Source organism: Penicillium longicatenatum (assembly GCF_028827895.1).
Source record: "Penicillium longicatenatum strain IBT 33135 chromosome Unknown contig_11_segment0_segment0, whole genome shotgun sequence".
In the NCBI taxonomy this organism is placed as follows: domain Eukaryota; kingdom Fungi; phylum Ascomycota; class Eurotiomycetes; order Eurotiales; family Aspergillaceae; genus Penicillium; species Penicillium longicatenatum.
Genome location: NW_026643117.1, coordinates 666,931 through 689,240, shown reverse-complemented (window position 1 = coordinate 689,240; position 22,310 = coordinate 666,931). Strand labels below are relative to the sequence as shown.

Below are 22,310 nucleotides of genomic sequence, written 5' to 3'. Positions count from 1 at the left end.
AGGAAAAAAGCTCGACGTCATCGCTTCTAGTGGTAGGCCGAGTGTAATCTGGTGCACAATCTTTCATTACAAGGAGCGTTTGCAGAAACCTAGTATGCCCGTACCCTCGAGATCTGCCGTCCAAAGGTCAAGCAACAATATATATTAAGATGTGGAACAAAACATGAAACTGAAATTTCCCAGAAATGGCTATATGAAAGGGTCTTTGATAAAATATCTTATCCAATCCTTGATGTTCAAAGATAGAGAAGGGCTATTACCAATCAGACTTCTCTTTTTCTGAGGGCCTGAACAATGGCACACGAAGAAAGGCAGAGACAACGGGCACGAGGACTTTCCCCGCAACGGAAATAAATTTGCCCAGGATCCCGTCAAAGTCCAAGTTCTAATGAGCAGCCACACAGAATGTCAGCTAAAGTTTTGCAAGGATTGACTGGATCTTTCACGCACCGGCATCGAAGCTCCTCCGCTTTTCGAGACCCAGGCAAAGGATCGCTCAATCATTGCAGATTCATACTTTCCACACGCAGAAGAGATCTCTTCACCTGTGGGTAACCTTCCAGTAGCGGCAATACGGTTCAATTCTAGCAGAGATGGGAGGATGTCGGCACAATCATGCATTGCTTGATTTCCACCCATGCCCCTATTGATGCGGGATGACTGTCAGTGAAAACTTTGTATTTAATACAATTTGCTGGCGCAGACTGTATTGTGAGATTTGGGGGCTTGTAAGACTTATAGCCTTACCTGTTTGGCTGCATCGCGTGCATCGCGTCCCCCAAAAGCCAGACACGAGGGTGCCCTTCTTCCTGATTCCCTGTATGATTCTTCTCTTGGAGGCGCGCTCGCCAGTCTTCTGGGGGCTTGATACTGGCTCTTAAGGGAGCGATGTAAATATCAGAGGCTAGAACATCATCTTGACCCGTGGTGATCAATGTTTTTCTATTCGTTCATAACCAAATTGGTTAGTCACCTTGATGATCCCGGTCCCGATATTTCAAGGTCTTCTTACAATTCGGGTGCCCAGTCTCGAATGATGTCAAGGCAAAATTTTAAGCGGTTTGGAATATCTGCATAGTCCTGGTGCTCAGTTGAGAGGTGTTTAGGGATATTCAATCCCCAGTAGAAAGAGGCCTCTGTCTCGTCGTAGTCTATTTCATCGCTGCTAGATCTATCCGCGTCGTGTCTTGCGGGCATATATACTTCATAAACCACATTAGCTCCGAGATTTGAAACTGGGAAATGTATCTTACAGGCATAGAAGAAAGAGAGCCCTTTCGCGAACACTAGAATCGGCCCTTCCTGAAGCTGAGGGGGAAGCCTTTTCAATCGGTTTTTGGGGAGGCTCCCTTTGGCTAAAAAGCACCAATGTGTGTCGATGTTGACCAGATTATTAAGACCAAGTGCTTTATTGACCCGTGAGCCACTACCGTCGGCTCCAATCAAAACATCGCACTCGTCGGATGTACCGTCAGTAAAGACAACCCTTACTTTCTCCCTGCCACTACAAGAGTCTTGAATGACCTGATAGGACGAAAAAACCTTTTCGAAGTGGATGTTTCCACTTGGTCTCACCGGGTTGAGAAGCAAGTTGCGACAGACTACCCGATTGATCGCAAAGGACTTCGAATACGTGGGTAAGCTGGTGAGGTTCAGAACAGGCTGGAACTGGCTTGTATAAACACAGGGAGCTGCGGCCCCTGAAGTGGCGGACTGTCCAAATTTTTGAATCATTGCATCAAAATCCTCGTCGCGTAGACAAGCTTTGAAACCGGCTACAGCGGAGTCTCCCAAGCGGATTTGGTAGCCTTCCCGCTTGGAGTGCTCTGCCTCTCGCTCATAAATTGTGAAGGGGACATTGTTATTGAGAAGTCCATTGGCAAGCAAAGCACCTGCCAGGCCAGCCCCAATGATGATAACCTTGAATGAGCTCGACTCTGACATCTTGGCCCGAGTTGCGACAAAACTTGAAACAGAAGGGATCCTAGAAGGATAGATTGTCGGAATGAAGATCCTAGTAATTGGGTTTACTGATGGATATCAATTATTCACGTGGAAGGGCAATAGAATGTGAGCTAGTCGCGCTAGAGACCGGTGATCCTTTCGCTATGACGATTGCGGGGAGCCGATGCCCATGACCAACTAACGTTCAATTGGCTAGCCCAGCCCCGTAAAATTACCAAGACCCTTGGGAGCATTTGAAATTTATTTTCTGGGTTGGGCAACAAGAAATCCCCCGGACTCCACCTAGCCAGTCATCTGGCGTTCTTTATGTGTTGTTGCATACACGTTCCCATTCTCATTCATCGGACGACTTATCATTCTGAACAAGGCATTTACCAGAGCAATGGAGAGCAAAGCTACTCTAGAATACTTTGGTAAATCTACTTCAAACTCCTTATTTGCCGATACGCGCTAATCCCACCACACCAGGCGCTACTACTTTTCGCATTCGCGCACCAGGGCTAACAATATTCCATGACACCTGGTTGGATCGGCCATCATTGATGCCCCAGTATCTAAACATCAATGACGTGACTGATGCTGACTACATATTGATCTCACATGCACACTTTGATCAGTACGTATATTCAGACACGTTACATGGAAACAAATAACTGAGCCTTTTTCTACTCAAAGTCTGCCTGGAGCCGACAGGATTGCGAAACGTACAGGAGCTATCATCATCGCAAACAGCGAAGCCATAAATCGTCTTCGTGAAGCAGGCGTTTCAGATGAGCAACTTGTCCCTGTCGCTGGAGGTGAGCGGATCCCTCTATTTACCAAAGCCGTGCGTGCTGCAGCGAAAGCAGGAGAAGTAGCTCTACGCGGAGGCCCTCCAGGCGCCCCTTTGGAGCCCCATCATACGCTTGCTACTGCCGAGCTTCATATCTGGCCAAGCCTCCACTGTCTCATTCCTGGTGACCATGCCACCTTGCCAGACATCTTCGACTCTGGCGCTGAATACAAAGGCAGCAATACCCCATTTGACAGTACCTTGGATATCACCCGAGGAATGAAGTATGGGATATTTCGAATGAAAGACATCATCGGGGAGAACAATATGGATGAGAAAACTACATCCTTTACGAACTGGATGGAAGACAAAGAAAGAAATGTCATGTCCGCTTGCGACGGGGGACAACTCATGTTTAACATTTTCCTCGAAGAAAAGAGTGGAAAAATGGTTAACATTCTGTTCAATGCCCACCTGGGCGCATATGAGGGAATAGTGAAAAGTATTCAGACTAAGCCAGATATTGCAGTTCTTGGCATTGCTGGTCGGGCAAATTTGAATGGGAGGCCATTCGATGGGTCCGCGGCGACCTTTGCAACGAATCTGGTCAGGTGGATGGGAATGCCGGAGAAGGTCATTTGGTGCTTGCATGATGAGTGGTGAGTCTTTTCACAATTTCAAAGCGGAGTCATTCAACTAAAAATTGGGAATTAGTCTTATTAAGCCGTATGAGGTTGATACAACAGCTGCGACAGAAGCAGTGGAAAGAGACACTGAGTCCAAAGTTGTGAACCTTCCCCATGGTTTACCATATACGCTTTTCTCTAGCTGAAGGGGGTTAGCAAGTAGTATAGATAAGTGAATTGCTATTTGTACCTCGATTTTGCTAATCATACCCTCCCACAAAATGGCCATTCAGTTTGAGTTGTGGCTCCGCATGGAACAATCCTGTCCCCTTCCCCTTAACCAATCTTTATCCCCCCCCCCCCCCTGTAAAATTATATAATTTGACTACATTCCCATAACATCCTTCGAACTTGAATCTTTCACTTTGAGAAAATATGGTTGGTAGATCAGGAAGAAGAAAAATGATTTATTTTTGTATTAGAGCAATGTTATACACAACTCAAACTAGATGGCCATTTTGTGGGAGGGTACGATTAGCAAAACCGAGGTACATTTAGCAGAATCGAGGTACAAATAGCAGCTCTTATAGATCGTAGATAAACAGGATACAAACTCCCTCTATCAAGTCTAGTTTTTTCTTTTCTCCAGGGTGCAGGGGAATCATGTGCTGAATGATCGGGTGAGTGGGGCGCGGAGCGGGCATGTGGAAATGATTGCGGAGAGCCGATGTCGATCAGAGAGACATTCGGCTGGTTTCAACCTAGGGTGGGGACGCTTATTGTATTTTGAGCTAACTATTCTCGGAGGGAAACTCTGGGGTTTAGACCCCTTTCGGTTTGATGAAGTGCCCAGGTGGCTCACATATATGTGTCTGGACTCCAGCTGTCTTTTAGGAGTAAAAGCGAGAACCGATCAATAATGTCTACTATCTTTTATTTAGCCGTGGCCTTGGTGTTCTACTTAGTTTTTTCCCAAATCTACCAAGTCCTATTTAGCCCTCTCTGCGCTATCCCGGGGCCTTTTCTTGCGCGGTGGACTCGACTCTGGGAACTTTTCAAGGTATGCCAGGGTAATTTTGAGAAGACCAACATTGATTTACACAAGCGCTACGGTAAACTTCCGATATTTATTTCCACACTATAAACATGCTAAAATGGTACAAATACAGGCCCGATTGTTCGTATTTCTCCCCATGTGTATAGCATCAATGATCCAGAAGCTATCCGTCAAATTTATGGAGCTGGGTCAGCCTTCACAAAGGCTCCATTTTACTACGCCTTTGGAAATCCAGACAAAGTCCACGCAGACTTGTTCTCAGAATTGGACAATGGCCGACATGCAATCAAGCGGAGAAAGCTGGCATCGCTCTATTCAATGAGCTCGCTGATCAACTATGAATCCGCCATTGACGAAGTCAACAGAGAGCTATGCGAGAAAATGAACGGGTTTGCCACCACAGAAACGCCATTCCAGTTTCCCGCATGGATGCAGTTTTATGCTTTTGATGTCATCGGGAAAATAACAGTCAGCGACTCCATTACATTATTTCTCTTCCGCACTTCAGTCTGACTGACGTTTTGGTTAGGTTGGAGAATCTTTCGGCTTCCTTCGAATCGGATCGGACTGGAATGGCATCCTCTGTGCTATCCATGAAAGCATGGTCTACGGCAGTCGGCTTGGAATTTTCGCTGAGCTTCACTGGGCATTAGCCAAAATTGCCAAGATTTTACGAATCCCCATTCCGTTTGACCTGGTATCCGATTATATCACAGAGAAGATCAAAGCAAAGAGGAATTCCGTTACTACTTCAGACAAGCCAGGCACGGACTTTCTCTCCCAACTGCTCATACGATTCCATGCCGGTAAGGTCGACTATACAGATGTTTTCAATTCCATGGGGGCAAATATTGCTGCTGGCTCTGACACCACAGCCATCTCCTTGAGCGCTATATTCTATTACCTCTTAAGAAATCCCGAGAAGCTTCAGAGACTAGAAGATGAGATTGACAGGGTGATGATGAGAAGATCTAAAAGTGGGCCCTTGACCTATCTTGAGTCACAGCAAATGGTTTATCTCCAGGCTTGTATAAAAGAGTCTCTGCGACTTCACCCAGCTACAGGCTATCCTCTCCTACGCGTCGTTCCGCAGGGGGAGCGATGTTGGCTGGCAAATTCTTTCCAGGGGGGTAAGAAGACCTGAATCATTCCTTCAGGCTCCAGCCGATATGAGTGCTGACCCTCTCTCTCTCTAGACAGTGGTAGGGGTAAACCCCTGGGTTTCGCAACTAAATGAAAAGATATATGGACCAGGTGCCACTTTCTTCCGGCCAGAACGGTGGTTCGAAGGCAAAGAAAAGGTTTCGATCATGGAAAAGAATCTCTTCACTGTAGGTTTTTTGTTTCCACTGCGAGGAATTGCATTGTATGTGACTGGGCCAAGGCTAAAATAGATCAGTTTGGAGCCGGCGCTCGAACATGCATTGGGAAAAACATTAGTCTTTTGGAAATGTCAAAAGTGATTCCCTGTATTTTGAGCAAGTTTCGCATTCGATTCGAGCAATGTGAGAAGCCGTGGGAAACCAGCACAGCTTGGTTTGTCAAGCAAAATTTCCAGTGTCTGGTGACCTTGAAAGAAGCTCAGTCCAGATCAAGTGACAAGGATATGTGGGCCCCGGAATAAGGTAAACAATTTGGTTTCAATTCATCTTTCTCCGATATCACTCGTGAAGTTGAGATAGTCCGTCTCGTGAGCTCAAAATTATGCCAAACTGCTGCAACATATTAGTGACTCCCGGTGCGAGAAGATAGTGTTGATTTAAGCGGTTTGTCATGTATGCAAAATATTAGGAGAGGACCCAAAAATTCGGGGAATTTCTCCAATAAAATGGTGCAGCGGGACACCGACCTCCCCTCCGCAAGGGTGTTCCTCGACTTCATACACTGCGCAGCTATAGAAATCGCTCGGGTCGGCTAGAATAGAGCGAAGACAGAAGTGAAGCTGAGGTTCGATATTTCCCATAAGAGTTGCTATATATACCTCGGTTTTGCTAATCGTACCCTTCCACATAATGGTCATCCAGTTTTAGTTGTAGCTTCGCATGAAACAATTCTGTCCCCATAACTGATTGCTAACCCCCCGGGATGACCATCTATGTAAAACTTCGAAATGAGTTATAATGTATCTTGACCGCCACGTGTACGCGCAGGGAGCGTCAGTATATTTTGTGGGAGACTACTGCTGGCTTTGGGGGCTGCGGGATCGAAGGTGCGGCGATGAAGACGAGGTGGATGGTTCCAACATGCGTGGTGGCCGTGATTTGATACTATGGGTAGGCGCTATGCATGTAGAGGTGCGAGGCCTAGGATCGAGATCCAAACGATCGTCGATCACATCTGAAGAGCATATAGGGGGCGCACTATGGCTTGTTCTTTCGCCCTGAGATATACCGGTATTTGGTTGAGACATGTTGTTCTTATTAATATTCATCGCGAGGTATACATTCGGTTCTAGTGGAAGGTGGACGACGGGAGTAGCCGTCGACAATGAAGGTGACGTAAGTTCACTATGTTGCTCGCTTAAACCCTAGTTAAAACTATTGAAGAATATTTACTCGCCTTCCTCTTGAACCTCTCCGCTGCCTAGCTAGGTTAAATATAGAGTACTATTGTTACTTTTATCGAGTAGCGTGGATGAGTTAAGTGATTGATGATGATAAGTTATAGAGTGGCCTTTTGTTTTCGGTTCCGCGCTCTCGCTTGAAGTATTCTTGGGTGTTTGATTGTCCCTATCACCTATACTAGAAATAGAGGAACGAGATGATTTTTTGCGGTGCCGTTTACGAGGACTTAACCTAGAGTAGGTACTGTGTACGCTAAGCGATATGCATCGATAGTATCCTATCCGCCGACTATTATATCGAATCTTACCTTTGTATCAGTGTATGTATTTATAAAATAGAGTAGCTAGAAACGCACTAACCTTCTTCATACGATAGTTATAGCAAGCCATACGCTAGAGGCGACCTATAGTTCCCGATTCATGCTCTAAAAACTCCTATCTTTATTCATCGCTTGCCCTAATAAGGATTATCAGATACAGCGGATCTTCATGCTCAACTCCCTTAGTCACTCTAAGTTTTTCTTGCCGCCTAGGTAGGGGTACTAATCTATGGGGTTGTTTGCTATATATAATGATCGCATTCTCCGCTTAGATCGGTTGTAGAAACGGCCATATTGCCCCGCTATGGGGCGAATGACACGACCGCGACGGATAACTACCTAGAACTATTTAGACTTACTCGTTAAGGCACTCCGATATTGTTCCTTTTACCTAAAAGATCTCCCCGATGTATAGGCTACGTATAGAGTGGGTGGTGAGTGTCTACTCTACTAGCAGAAAGATAAAGTACGAGAGATTAATCACCCCTTCTACTAGCTATTAGGACATATAGTTATATTCTAATTCCTGTGAGGCGTGCTAGGGCTAGGCTACTTGGTTTTGGCCCCTAAATTCTGGCCCCCTAGTTAAGCCTATTTTATCCTCACTTTTTATCGCTCTAGTGACTTACTGTCCATTTACGCCCGAATCGCACTTATGAAGAGCGTTTACTATATATTCAGATACCCTTAATGAGCCTTGACGGTTGACCCCCGTTCTTATGCAATCTCGCAATAATCGTATTATAAATTTGTTAGTAACCGTCGTGGACGACTATAAGGTTTGGGTGGTAACTCAAGGCTAGCCCCTAATCTTGGGTTGTGATTTTCGATATTATGCAAGTGATAGGGGGTAAGGCCAACCAGAGGACAAAGTGAGCTCCTGTAGAGATAGCTTACGATTACGTATTTTTACGAGTCGAATCGGACGAAACCCCACGATAGATATAATCTCCACCACGAAAGGTCGAACCGATTATATATGGCCGTCAGGCCTTCAACGAGGCTTAGACTAGCTGGGGCCTACAGTAGTGATAACTGGGCCTTTTGTGGACATCGACCTGCCTTCCAAGCACTTTAGGCAGGGTTTGCATGGCCCCCGGATCAATTCGGTCGAATGAGGTGGCCAGAAAATATTTGAAATCTGTGTTGAGCCTTCAAGCTCGGCAAATATGGCCTCGTGGACCAAGTAGTTCCACGCATGCGTGAGAAAAATAAGCACGTCCAAATTAATACAATCAGAATTATATAAGTAAGCCGTTGTAAGAAAATGCATGGTTTTCCTATGAAGCCTAGAGTTGCACGCCGCCCTTTCGCAGGCCCAGCGGCCCACATTCCAAAGTGAAAGAAGATTTTTTTCTGTTTGGAGATCATCAAGGATTAATAGAGGTAAAGCATTACGAATTTTAGAAGGCTGTTGTTGTGTTGGTGAATAGTGATCAACGATAGATCATGTCATGTAGGATGGAAGAGTATGGTGAAATAGAATGACACAATAAGATGTATGCATGTTCAACAAGTGGAGGTGATCAAGAGTCGAGTCAAGTAGAGAGTTGGGAAAGGAAGAGGAATGTTGAGCTCCCGGGGAGAAATGGCTTATTTATTGAGGAACATTAAGGAGCTTGTCCCTTGGAGCCATTCGCTAACCCCATCATGGGATGTTTTCTTAGCGGACGTTTTGTTAGCGAACCCCTCGCATTAAGATCCCCGGCGAGATTACGTCTGAGCTCGCGTGTACATTTTGCCGAAAGGTCATCATTTCGATAACAAATGGATATAAACGATATTCCTAACGTTTTTCGTCTTCCTCAAGCTTTGAACTCTTTCATTCCCGTTGGACGCCAATTACACACTTCAGTACCCGCTACCTCATTGTGGCTGAAACATCTTTTTCCACACCCATGGCTTTCATCGGTCAGGAAATAATCCATACAAAACTTTGCGGTGTTAGAATCTTCGAAAGCTTCTCTCCATTGGGTACCTGCACAAGAACAATATGAAAGCTACCTCCTCAAATTTGACCGGGAACCTGGCAAGTCCTGCCACTGCAGCAATTGCGCTCACGCACATATTAAACATCCCTTCCATAGGCGCCAATGCGGAGTGCATAGGTCCCACCGGCAAAAACTTTGGTGAATCATGCTGGGACGCAAATGTCCTAGAACCCGCGGATGAGCATAACTTTACACAGACTCTCCTTTGCCCGAGTATCCGAAGTTGCGTATTGGACAATGACCAACGCAGGAAATCGAAAGGCTTCTCTTTCGGTCAATATAGGGCAATGAGAAGCTCTCTGAGATACTACGGAGAAGTTCATCAAGAATAGTGCGATCTGAAGGCACGACGCGGTGAGAACAACTAACAATTTTGTTGAATTTTCTCGGTGGATAATATAATATTGCAAGCTCATCCCTCCCCCTTGCCAAATATGCTACTGGACATAGGGCTGTTCATAATATGATGCGTGGTGAATTATCTTTGTTTGGGAGTTCCGGGGCGGTCTGTAGTGGAGGCTACCCATGAATGTGAGGCTTTCTCCTTTTTAAGAAGCCAGTAGCTTTGGATATGCCGTCATCGTTCGAAGTCCAAGTCGAGGAAGGAAGGGGTGTCAATTTGATGGAACCCCCTTTGAGAATTTTAATTAGCGCCTTGTAGAGCATCAACGCTCTGTGTTGAAAGCCACTCGGGCATGCGAGCCGTCGTTACTGAGCCACACAAGCCGAACGAATGGGAGTGGCTTGTCCATGCTTTGATATCTTTGGCACTGCGAATACAGTCTAACACGTGAAGAATGTATCAATCTTCACGAGTGTAACGGACATATGTTGCAACATTCTCAATCAATGGGGGATGAACCTTTGTTCGAAAGAAATATTTTCAGTCTATTGAACATAGGTTTAAAAGAAATCGGTGGTTAAGTGTGGGTGTGCTCGACCGTTCGTCGACTGGTAAAGTAATTCCGCATTGCTACCATTTTCCGCAGTCGGCTTAGCAGTGAAAAATGGTGCCATTTCTGGTGATTTGTCACGCTTACAGAGTTTGAAGGTTCGGCCGGGGTTGATGGGACTTATGTCCGACCCGCTTACAAAGTCCCTGGAAGCGCCAGTCCACTGATTGGACGACTGACACCAGATGATATGATCCGGTGGAGATACTGCGAGCAGCCGACACTTTTCATTGGCCCGGCTTTCGTCACCGGGGACTTGGATTAGAAACCACTGGAACGAAATCCCACATGGGAATGTGGGATAATGCAATTCAAACAGTGCATACGCAGTAGAGTATAATTTTCAAGGTCCCTCAATGCCACGTAGTATAGAAACAGCCCACAACCCATTTGCATTTATTTTTTTTCTTGTCCAAATCATTTTTACCGTCGATTGATAACACCAACGAATTACACAATGGGCTCCATCGCTGTTGAATTCAAGAACCCGGCCACGACCTCTCTTCTCGAGTTGGTTAAGAGTCGCCGAACTTACTACGGTCTCAAGGCCGAGAGCCCCATCTCTGATGATGCCATTGAGCGCATTGTTCAGGACTCGGTTCTTCATGTTCCCAGCTCATTTAACACACAGACCTCCCGTGTCGTTCTCCTTTTGAAAGAGGAGCACAAGAAGGTGTGGGACATTACTATTAGTGCCATGGAGGGCCTCGTTGCCACCGGTGCCCTTCCTCAGGAGGCCTATGAGTCTTCTACTAAGCCTAAGCTTAATGCCTTCCGTGCTGCCTACGGAACTGTAAGTATTACTTCGACTCAGTATGCTCTACTGGAGCAATTGGTTCAACCAGTCTTGTTGTTCAGATGACTAACGGTCAAAAAGGTTCTCTTTTTCGTCGATTATGAGTCTCTTGCCCCCATTAAGGAGAAATTTGCCATTTACGCCGACAAATTCGACCCCTTCGCCCAAGAGTCCAACGCCATGTCTCAGTACCTCGGTAAGCTTTCTTAAATCCTGACGCCGATTACCCAGATGGTCGTTGCAGTTATTGTGATTCTAACCGTTAATAGTTTGGCTTGCTCTTGAGTCTGAAGGCTTCGGCGCCAATCTCCAGCATTACAGCCCTCTGATTGATGCCGAGATTGCCAAGACTTGGGACCTGCCTGCCTCTTGGAAGCTGGATGCTCAGCTCGTTTTCGGCACTCCCACTTCTGAGGCCGGCGAGAAGACCTTCCAGCCTCTTGAGTCCCGTTTCAAGGTCTTCGGCAAATGAATAAATTTATAGATAAATATTAGGTGTAGCTCATTGAACCTGTATCTCCTTAGCTTGGTGTCTGCCTGGGTGCTTCCCTCTCCCATATCACCGTAACGCATAGATTGATTCAAATCGTACGTGTGATGGGCATGTTTATATTTACAACACCGTATGTGAAGATTGAAATGCCCCCAGGCGATAATCCAAGGTGGATAGCCCCCTCGCATTGTCGCATAATCTTGCGATTTTTTCGTTGACTAGTGTGCCCAGCTTTGATGATGTGCTTGGCACAATTGCGGTTCAAGACCATGCAGACAATGAGACCGATTACGTGATATTGTGCCCCAGGCTTTATGATTATTGCTTCTCGTAACCGGGCTTTTTAAACTCCTTGATGGAATCTTATGCAATATCACACCTTTAGTTTTCCAAACGAGTCAAATGTGTATTCATTCGGTCAAGGAAGCAGCTGCGATGGCTAACTCTTCCGATCGGAACATAAGTATCGAAGGGAGAGGCAGACTGAGACATGGCACTTAAGCCCTTATGCAACCATGAGCACTACACACAGAAGGCAAAGAAACCATTGAGCGATGGTAAAAGGAGTCACTTTTCGAAGGAAACCAATAAACAATGATACACGGAGAATGTAAAAGTTGAGGGGAAGCCAGATTGTCAGACAGAGACCAAACACAAAGAAAATACAAAGAAACAACACCTGTGAGATTCGCAATCACGCAAGCAAACCCACCGGCTTAGCATGCTTTCTAGGTCAACAAATACACTATACCAGCACATAAAAGTAATTACCCATCCAAAGCCTCTTTGACATGCCTCGGAAGGTAGAAGTTTGTACTCAGTCCGGCCCAAAACAGTCCATCTAATCTCACGAGGCCTAGATTCATCAACGGGAAGCTTTTACTTTGGTTTCGTAATGTTTCCCTCCAAAGATCTAACAAACGCTTGACTCGGACAGCGTGGTCCTTGGTAGGTGCCTGTACTAGAAGAAGCATCATGAAATTTGTCACAGTCGCGAAGATAATACGGGACCCTATACTGTCAGTATCACGATTGATCAAAAAGAAAATGTCAAGATGACAAGATTCACAAACTCGGACGTACATGATAACCAAAATACTGAAGAGTCACCGCAGCCTATCCGCATAACCACGCGGAGCATCTTCGCTGCACAACTTTCTGCCGCTTTGAGCACTGCACTTCCGGTCTTGTTTTCATCTGACATATCAATAGCTAATGACGGTTCGAACTCATCAATGTCAAAAGCCTGCGCTAGGAGGTCATTAAATTGATCCGTTAAACCGGGGATGTCGTGCGCCTCCTCAAACAAGGGCGGTGGAGTGGCGGAGCGGACCATGGGCCGCAACAGAGCGCGAAATATGAAGATTTCAAGAAGACTATATGCGAAGTGAAGGAGGTTCCATTGTGATGGCTTATTTCCTGTACTGATAGAGGGACGAGTCCGAGGGCGAATAGATGCCGGCAAATGCTCATACCATTCTTTCAACTTTTGCAGCAGTGGACGGGCGATGTCCAGAGTTGCCTGGAAATCAGAGCATAGACGCTGTGCTGATTTCAGTGCGCTATAAAAGCAACAAAGTCAGCATCTAGAATATTTGTACTATGCGTGCAAGTTCCAGTGTCTCACTATAAAGATTGTTGAAGCTCGTCTGCGATACGAGATAAGCGAATGAAATGCTGGAACGATTGACCACTGAAAGCCTCATGCTGATATTGGTCATCGGGCGATGATCGCTGCATTGCATCGCGCACGCTGTCTGACACCAGAAAATCGTCATCGTCTAGATCTGTCACATCCCACTCATCGTTTCTGATGTAAGGCGGACGACCCATGAGCAAACTGCGCCATTTGTCTTCGGCATAGATTGCCCACCATAGCCGACGACGTATTCTCCGCTCCCACACTGGAAGGCCCATCGGTCGGCATTCCAACTGTAGTCCGAGCGATGTAGCAATACCAACAAGCATGCCAACAAAAGACCAAACGGAGACACTGTCGGCTACAGCGCTTTCAGTCGCGCTGATTGGTCGATGGAGATAGAGAATTCCCGCCTGTAATGTGCCCAAACGAGGAGCGTGACCATCACGCAAAATGAGTGCCAGGGCTATGCTCCAGAGCCTTTCGATGGGAGGCGGAGAGTATGCGTAGATTAGGGAAAGATAGTCGTCAAATTTACTGAACGGCTGGGCTGATGCATATATAGCAGCAAGAAGACACACAGGTGTCTTCTGAATTATAGACTGATCTGGCACTTTGCCTGCTGCTGCAAGGTCGAACTGCGACCGGGAGAGAATTGGTAACATTGGGAAGATAAATTTAAAGAAGCTGAAGGCTTGTTGTCAACAATTGAAGAGAAGTGTCCGACAAAAGGAAATCCTACAGGATGATCAACCTCTGGGCACACCCCAGAGGAACAAGGCTGTTTAATTCATCGTGCGTAGGGCTCAAGTTGGGGGTTTCTGGCTGTTGTTTTAAAGGCTCATAGAGCTGATCAGCCGTTACAAGGAAGTGTACAGGAATTTTCTCGTCCAGTGGAACACCTCCTGCATTCCGAAAGTGCACTTGATGGGACAGGAGAAATCCTCTGTCATTAAATTTGCCGTGCCTCAAAAGCCAGGGGTCAGACTCCCCCGATGCACCAATAACCTGATACGAAAATCCCCCCAATCCATCAAGTGTTTGGATTGTTTGGTGCGTATATCTCTCGGTGAAGGCATACGCCGTATATGACGCGTACAAGTGAGCATTGATAGCATTTGAAGAATCTTCCTCGTGATTGAGAGCCGGGAAATCATTAGAAGGTAAGTTGACTGCATGTTGTTCCGCTTGTGGCTGTTGGACTGCTGATACCACCTCAACCTGCGTAGAATCAACGGTCGCCACTTGTCGAGTTGCTGATGAATTCGACCTCGGAAGGGCTGCTCCGTAACCTTGCTCCATAATACTCTTCTTGTACGTTCAAGTAAATTACAAAAATCTTAGTGATAAGAAGCGCGAGACTGCATATCAAAAGGAGATGTCGGCCGAGAGATTCGGCGAAGTCGTCCTCCTATTCGGTAACCGCCGGCACGGATCGACGAATTCCTGGGCATGTTGTCGGAAGGCGCGGATCTCCCAAGTTTTAAGCCACAGATCCAATCAAGTCTTATCGGCCGACATACGTAGTTGAGAGGTGCTGTCGGTACATTTCCTACTGTTCAATCTAGCGTCCGAATAATCAGATGAACTCAATAGTATCAGAGCTTGCAATGGAGATTCCTCTATTCGTGCAATTTCCGTAACGCAAAAGATGGACTCAAATTTGAGTGTGTATTCCGTTGCACTGGATAAGAAATCCTGAGCCACAGCCAGTGTCATTCACCGTCGATAGCCATTTCCTCGACAAAATACTCCAAAAAAATGATCACCTTTCCTGTATTAATCAAGCGATCTCTTGACGATGAGAATGGTCGCAAACGAGGCATACCGTTATAGAAAGTAGGAATAGGGAACTCGGACCTTTTGTACTGCTGTGTGTCTGCCATAGTGTGATCTTCCACGTGGCTAGCCAACTCTTAGCAGTGATTGCGCGGAGGCTGTGAAAATCCGCTACTTACTCGTTCGTCAATTTAGTAGTGGATGGGCTTTCTGGATACGCAGAACTGTTGCTCGCAGCATTCTCTGTGGCGTGGAAAAAAGAACGGAGTCTGATTTTGATAATGGTTGCTTGTCTTTTAGAGTCATTGTGTCGAGCAAGCCGATGAAAGAACTATAACCTAGCGGTATCCAGCACCCGTCTGTATATAGACTAAGCCGATTTATACATGTCGGAAATCATACAGGTAGCATGAAAGAGTTTAATAATATATAACGGTCTCGGCTCTGCAAACTTCCAGGTTTTCGGCGAAGTAAAGGCGAAATATATCTTTCATTAGGTACCACCGCATATCTACAACTCACTACTTTCAACCTGCCGGAAGACTTCAGGCAATACCTAGGTACGTTATCTGATGGCATTTCGAACCTACGCCGAAAGTCCCGGTCTGGCATTCAGTTCGCCGAATCTCGTCAATCATCTCTCTGTTTGCTTAAAAGGGAAGTAATCTCTGCTTCCAGCCCCGGATCTAGAAGAAAGCTTTTCCCTGTGGACCTTCTTTTATGACAACGAATATGATAATGCTATCTCTCTACCTCGTGGCCTGTCACACATGCACTAAATTATGTTTGCTGTTTGGATTTCCGGGCCTATACTCAAAGATTCGACAATTGCCTTCTGCTTATTCGGCTTTGAAATCTCTAATACACGAAACCCAGAATGTATTAATCTCAAATAATATTCTACTGTAAGCCACGTACAGCCTTTCTTACTGCAAGGCAGGCTATAAGGTAAAGTTCTCAAAATTCAAAACTTTGTACTCAACGCCCAGCCGGCACAGACACCTCTGGCAATTGCAAAAGCAACCGCAGCAGTAGCATACAAGACGCCCCCAAACACAATAAGTCCTAAGTAATCCCCTTGACACTGCTGTTGTATGGCCCCTGCGATTGGAATACCAGTCAGAGTCCCCACACTCGATATTGTAAACGTTGTTCCGGTTCTTTTCCCCAAATCAACCGTCTCACAAACCTGCGATATGCACACAGGGGTAAGACTTATCGCAGCACCGCTCCAAAATCCAAAAAACACTGCGTAGCAAACAACTGCAGCAACATGATTTCCTGAAGTAGTCCACAGAGCCAATGTCAGGGTTGCACACACAGCGGAAGTCAAAACCATCACATTGAATCTTCCAATTCGATCAGCAATCAACCCTGGAAGAAACCTTCCCGGAACGGCTCCTAGATTAAGGAAGATAATCAGAGCATAAGAGAGTGTGGTGTTCAGTCCTGCATGAATTGAATATGAGGCAATATAAGTAATTGGGATGAACACAGCAAACTCCACCAAGAAAACCGCGATTGTGGTTGCGGCGTACTTTTTATCTCGAAGTGCGCGAAAGTCGACAGATGCACTTCCCTTTTTGTTTCGATGGAGGCGAGTTTTTAGTGTGAGACAGGCGATGAGACAGAGTATCGCAGAAAGAAAAGCAATGATGCGAATGGCCCAGGGAAAGCCAATCTTGGGTGCTGCGAAGAGAATGATAAGGGGGAAGATAACCCCTCCAAGCCCACCAGCGGTACAGGCAATGCCAGTTGCATAGCCTCTGCGCTTGTTGAACCAGTGACCCACACAAGAAACTGTCGGAGTGAAAAGGGCACTCGCGGAAAGTCCGGCCAAAACGCTGAAGGAAAGGAATATCTGGTAGTACTCTTGATACAGTTAACTGGTTAAGAGGTCCAATTGAAGGGCATGTTGCGATGTTACCTTCACTGAAACTCAAGCAGATGAGAGCCAGCACGATGCCAACTGAGCCTGGAATGATGACATATTTGGGTCCATAGGTATCAAAGATGGGACCTAATACCTCCTCAGTATAAGATTCCAAAGGGGAAAGAACCGACTTACCAGTTTGCGCCCCAGCAGCATACAAGAAGAAGCCATATGCCCCATAGATCCAGCCAATGCTTGATTCTGAGTAATCGGCAAGCTGGTGATTGTTCGTCCATGCATGTAAAATACCCAAGCTATTGAGCAGACCCATTGATGGGATCATCGCACACCATGCTCCAAGTACAACAGACCAAGCCTCAATTCCTCCCTCAGGGTATTTGGTGTCTGACACGTCCATCCCCTCGGACACTATCGGGAGGGGTGGTACGTCTGATGTCTGGTGGAGCATCTCGTAATAGTGCGGCTTGTAGCAAGGCTGTTTGCAGTCTCTGTGGGCGCAAGTATTTTTGAATGAATTGACCTTGGTGGTTGAGGCCCGTGAGGGTTTCGAGCCTGATAAGAGATATGGTGGGCCGTAGGTCATTTGATAACATTTCAAATCATTTTCAGCGGTAGTCTCACCATAAACTTCCCATTTTCGCTTTCCGGTTTTTGTCAATCCGAAATCGTTGTTGTGATATCGGTGAGCGTCGGTAAATTCGAGCGATGATTGGCTCGGGACCAGCTGAGCTGATTGTGGTTCGGCGAAAGATGTGTTGTGGGTCACCGCCAAGACATCAGAACACACTTGATGTGCTCCGACTCTCGGTGAACCTGACAAGTTGTGTTTATGATCGCCTTTCAGACTCAAGTGATCTGCGTGATGAAAAGACGATCGGAGGCCGTTCCACTGATTATGCAGAAGGGTTCTACTTCGAACCCTCCTTCTAAACCTATCATACCTATTGCGGCTACCCTACCCTACCTAACCCGGTGGTATTTTGATACAAGCGTAAATAACCGCACAAAGATGTACATCTATATTGAAGACGCATGGCTTCAGCAGCTTCTGGAGAAAAAAATTGCAAACAAGGCAAATAAAGGGGCATTTCCGTCCGGTCGCGCGGTCGGAATGACAGACTACCTATTCACGAATCTCTACTATATGCGCCACAATCCCGCAGTTGACCGACCCTATCAATCCAGCTGAAAATGAGAAGATCGGTGATCAGAGATAGATGAATGAATGATATCAAATACAACCCCAATGTGTACCTGTTCGAACGGCAAGATATTACCTTGCGGTATTGTCTTTTTGAGATCAAGCTGGGAGTCTTACTAGCCCCACAATGCTCCACTCATCTGCCCAGAAGATTTCTCCAGGCTTTCAACTACAGCAACAGCTAATATGTATTGTGGAGAATTGAAATTTCATGCCAGATCGGTCCGTGGAATTGGTCAGCGCAAATGATTACTTCGGGGTTACGAACTCGGATATGATGATATCGCGGCTTCGGAGAACCGGTAGTCCCAGTCTTTATGCCGTTAGTGAAGTGACGAAGGCATAGTTAAACAGAAAGAGAGCTTGGGTTACCGTGTAGGAGAGTGAGAAGTTGACATTCAATCTTCCATGTGAATTCTCAACTTTTCAATCAATTGAGATTATTAAGTCTTCGAATTCAAAATCTTTATCCAACCTATTCAGTATGTCCAGAGAAACAGTTAAAGCATTGCAAAAAGCCAGTCAACCCACAAGCTTCCGGACTGGTAACATGAATGTTGAGGGCGGTGTCATTCACAGCATATTGCGCGCTATCTTGGGTACTATATGGAACCTTTAATTTTGGGGCGGAGATAGTTATCGGCTAAATAGAAACCTTCTCAACACCACTGGCTTTACATCCTTCCACTCAGGCTCACTAGAAGCAGTTTTGAAAGTGATTCTGCCCTATCAATCATTCCATGGATTTCCTTGGTTGCTCTGGTTTTCGTTACCACTGTCCATATTCGAGATATATACAATCAGCTTAGAAATGCTACAACGGGTAAACATACTTGCCAATAGTCGTCAGTGATGAAGATCCACGATGGGCCATTGCCGTTACTGTCACTGCACAGGTGGATCCTTAATTGCATTTCATACTGGTCTTCTTCTCAGTTCGGATACCTTGGGACCTCGGTTGGCCCCCCAACCTCTCACAGGTAATTTCAGCACGGGGAAAATAGTCAATTGAAGCTTCTACCAATACTCCACCACCAAATACATATAAAAAGAAGCGACAAAGGACAAAATCCAAATACAAAAATGCATGGGTCAGATCATCCCACAAAATCAAGTACTATCATCGGAGCCCCACCTGCACCGTACTTTTGGCACATACAATGTTTCAGAAAATGTACCTGTGCAGTACTCTCTACCCATGGTCTGCATGTCAGTCTCGCAGACGACACTGAAATCTGAGCATTTGAGAGTTGCACTGTCTCCTTCATAGGTGCAACCCTTGAAGGTGTCACTTGTAACGTCCGCGTCAGAGCTGAAATCGATTGTAGGCGGGTTTGGAACATCCGAGTCCGTAATATCACCAGAAGCCTCAGCCTGACCCAGCGCGCTTATATCACACCAGTTAATCTTTGTAACATCGAGGTCGACATGCATGATACGCCAGTAGGTGGTCAAAGCACTCTGGGGGTCCTCGTAAACAATGAAAAGCTGATCCGTTGGGGTGGATTTGGCGGCCGATGCGGTTGTGGTAGTGGCTTCAGATGTGGATTCGGCGGATGCGCTTGATGCGCTTGCTTTAGAGGCGGAAACGCTTGCCTCGGGTGCAGATTTAGCGGATTCGGATGAGGCTAGCGAGGCGGACCAGGACGAATGGATCGAGGCTATCACAGTGACGGAGGACATTGAGGTCGTGCAGGTCCTGGTGCTATCGGATGTAGAGTTCTCATATTTGGAGTCGCCACAGTAGTACACAGAGCCATCCGATGCGGTAGTCGTGAAGGCTCCGGCATTGCTTGTGCTCCGAGGTATGGAACTTGTTTGGATAGGGCTTGTGTGGATGGGGCTTGTATGTATGGAGCTGGTATGGGTGGAACTTGTGTGGATGGAGCTGGTGTGGGTGGAGCTTGTAGGAACGGAGCTCGTGTGGATGGAGTTTGTATAGGTGGAGCTTGTATTGGTCGAACTTGTATGGGTCGAGCTTGTATGGGTGGGGCTTTCAGAAGAACTAGATGTGTGAGCAGAGCCTTTAGAGGTACTGGAACCAGTTGAATTGTGAGTTGTTGTAGTGCCCAATACTGAGTTTGGTGGAGTGGTCGAAGGAACCGAAGCTGTCAAGGCCGAGGTACCAGTAGAGCCAGGTGCCGCAGTTCCAAAAGAAATAGCTGGCGTGATTTCGACTGGAGCAGGTATCGAAAATGTTGTCCTCAACGGACACGAATCTTCTGTGATGGTAGTGCTCAACGTAGTGGGGAAGGCATCACAAGCAGTAAGCTGTGAACATGTCTCAGTACTGGTCGTACTCAAAATATCAGTCGCTGTGCCAGATATCGCGTAGATAATTGTGGACCAGGTGCACTCTGAAACTGTAGTGCTTGACTTGCAAGAGGATGTTGAAGATCCAGAAGAGGTTGACGATCCAGAAGAAGTCGACGATCCAGAGGATGTGGGCGATTCAGAGGCTGTAGATGATTCGGAAGATTCAGAGTCAGATTTGGTCTGCTTGTCGTCCTCCTTGACCTTCTTCTCCATGCTATCCACGATGTTGCTGATTTCATCCAAATACTCAGTTCCTTTCTTGACCTCATTCTCAATTTTGTCTGTCACATCTTCGGGATAATCGGGGATCTCGCTTGTGATATCATCAGCTATGGGACCAATGCAGCTAATGGCAGCCTCAGCGATGCTCTTTGCGGTGTCGACAGTGGCATCGGCTGCTTCTGAAGCAAGACTACCAATGGCACTGAATAGACTTCTTTTTCCCAATGATCTCTTTTTGGAGCCCGAGCAAGGAGATTTGCTTGAATCAAAATTAACCTTGGAGAGATAATCCTCAGACTGACTCTCAACATCTTCGATGCGTTTTTTATATTCTTTCGGGTCTTTCTTGAGGTCGTCAATGTTGTTGTATGTGTTCCTCAGGAGGAATGCAATACTGATAGCATCTGCCTTGGCCGGGGCTCCAGTTATCGTACCAGACGGAGGGGTAGTCAATGTGCCCCATGACTCAGATGAAGGTGATGCTGTAGGTGCGTACATCTCAATCGCCGAATCTCCACCAGTGGCATCTGCAGTAAGAGATTGGAGATCAGGAGCGGTCATTAGAGCCGCCGAACCAAGCTGATTTGATGAAGCCACACTCAACGTGGAGATACTATGAAGCTTCAAGTGAGAGGCTGACTGACTATATTTGGTTGATTGCTGAACCGACAAAACCGAAGGAGAAGAAGATACGGTGCTACCTGGAGGGGCTGTCGGTGATCCTGACACTGAGCCACTAGGATTTCCTTTCAGGCTGAAGTTTGAATGAGTAGCCGAGGAAGTGGGATGACCAGATGTACTCTGCGAAGACTTTGAGCCAGTGCCACTGGATGTGCTACCTGGAATGTCTGATGGTATCCCGAAATGTGAACTACTTGAGTGTTTTTTTGAGTCGGAGCTGGCTGGTTTTGTCGGAGAGGAGCTTGGCGAGTCTAACCCGCTCGAGCTATGAGCAACTGGCTTGGAGATTGTGTGGCCAGTTAATGTGCTTTCTTCGGTGGAACTTGGAGCATTTGACTTAGACTTCGAATGACCGGATGAAGTGCTTTTTTCGGTTGAATTCCCAATAACCGGCTTGGGCGTTTCATGGCCGGATGTAGTGCTTTGTTCAGGTGAGCCAGACCTTATGTGTGTGGAGCTTCTCTGTGTAGACTTTGACGGACCCCAAGAAGAGCTCGGTGAATGAACGTGCACGGACGTAGACCGTTCATTCGAACAATCTTCCCCACAGTCGCTAGTTGGGGAGTTTGTTTTGTGTGTAGTTGAATGACTTCGAGAGTTTGAAGTCACAGAGGAAGACACACCAGTCTCAGCAGTCCCAGCTGAGCCTTTATGGGCACTAGGGCTAGAGACGCCAGTATGGGCCACAGGATTGAAACGAATGGTAGGAACTTTGCCATCTGACACAGTAACCACAGAGATAAATTGCTCTCTATGGCTCAGTGTGTGATCAAACGTTAATGGAATCGATGTCGGCGTCCCTGTAGTTGAAACGGAGAGTGGTTTTGTGACATAGTAGACAACAGGAGTGGCGGTGTTGGGAACGATGAGATTGGTCTTGATAGTGGTGGTCCAGTCTGCGCTAGCTCCCTGCAGCAGGGGAAGCAACAGCAGTATAGCCTTGATCTTCATATCGAGAATAATCTAGTCACTGAGACACGTATATTGATGGGGAATGTCGGGAGGAATCCTTTATGAAATTATTTCGATTTAGGAAAGGTAT

The 22,310-nt window shown here is 46.4% G+C and overlaps 7 protein-coding genes across 7 annotated transcripts; 4 read left to right on the top strand and 3 right to left on the bottom strand.

The window, feature by feature from the left end:
* Window positions 1-256: 256 nt before the first annotated feature.
* Window positions 257-1,944, bottom strand: N7484_000250 (uncharacterized protein; the record flags this gene model as incomplete). The annotated part of the gene is given in 5 exon segments (XM_057110671.1): window positions 257-385; window positions 451-643; window positions 748-942; window positions 1,013-1,235; window positions 1,254-1,944. The coding sequence occupies 5 exon segments, from the start codon at window positions 1,942-1,944 to the stop codon at window positions 257-259; spliced, it is 1,431 nt and encodes a 476-aa protein (XP_056977897.1).
* Window positions 1,945-2,347: 403 nt separating this feature from the next.
* N7484_000249 (MBL fold metallo-hydrolase) lies at window positions 2,348-3,400 on the top strand (the record flags this gene model as incomplete). The annotated part of the gene is made up of 3 exons (XM_057110670.1): window positions 2,348-2,378; window positions 2,434-2,581; window positions 2,641-3,400. The coding sequence occupies 3 exons, from the start codon at window positions 2,348-2,350 to the stop codon at window positions 3,398-3,400; spliced, it is 939 nt and encodes a 312-aa protein (XP_056977896.1).
* An 882-nt stretch (window positions 3,401-4,282) lies between these two features.
* N7484_000248 (cytochrome P450) lies at window positions 4,283-6,044 on the top strand (the record flags this gene model as incomplete). Its single annotated transcript, XM_057110669.1, has 5 exons — window positions 4,283-4,475; window positions 4,533-4,888; window positions 4,950-5,550; window positions 5,621-5,751; window positions 5,820-6,044. The coding sequence occupies 5 exons, from the start codon at window positions 4,283-4,285 to the stop codon at window positions 6,042-6,044; spliced, it is 1,506 nt and encodes a 501-aa protein (XP_056977895.1).
* Window positions 6,045-10,704: 4,660 nt separating this feature from the next.
* On the top strand, window positions 10,705-11,515 carry N7484_000247 (uncharacterized protein; the record flags this gene model as incomplete). The annotated part of the gene is made up of 3 exons (XM_057110668.1): window positions 10,705-11,040; window positions 11,125-11,239; window positions 11,313-11,515. The coding sequence occupies 3 exons, from the start codon at window positions 10,705-10,707 to the stop codon at window positions 11,513-11,515; spliced, it is 654 nt and encodes a 217-aa protein (XP_056977894.1).
* Window positions 11,516-12,303: 788 nt separating this feature from the next.
* Window positions 12,304-14,477, bottom strand: N7484_000246 (fungal specific transcription factor domain-containing protein; the record flags this gene model as incomplete). The annotated part of the gene is made up of 4 exons (XM_057110667.1): window positions 12,304-12,548; window positions 12,620-13,098; window positions 13,164-13,862; window positions 13,918-14,477. The coding sequence occupies 4 exons, from the start codon at window positions 14,475-14,477 to the stop codon at window positions 12,304-12,306; spliced, it is 1,983 nt and encodes a 660-aa protein (XP_056977893.1).
* Window positions 14,478-15,918: 1,441 nt separating this feature from the next.
* N7484_000245 (putative oxalate/formate antiporter) lies at window positions 15,919-17,296 on the bottom strand (the record flags this gene model as incomplete). Its single annotated transcript, XM_057110666.1, has 3 exons — window positions 15,919-16,826; window positions 16,882-16,974; window positions 17,023-17,296. The coding sequence occupies 3 exons, from the start codon at window positions 17,294-17,296 to the stop codon at window positions 15,919-15,921; spliced, it is 1,275 nt and encodes a 424-aa protein (XP_056977892.1).
* A 2,181-nt stretch (window positions 17,297-19,477) lies between these two features.
* N7484_000244 (uncharacterized protein) lies at window positions 19,478-20,666 on the top strand (the record flags this gene model as incomplete). The annotated part of the gene is made up of 5 exons (XM_057110665.1): window positions 19,478-19,577; window positions 19,630-19,792; window positions 19,876-19,895; window positions 20,116-20,315; window positions 20,385-20,666. 5 exons carry the CDS (start codon window positions 19,478-19,480, stop codon window positions 20,664-20,666), a joined length of 765 nt encoding a protein of 254 aa, XP_056977891.1.
* Window positions 20,667-22,310: the final 1,644 nt, after the last annotated feature.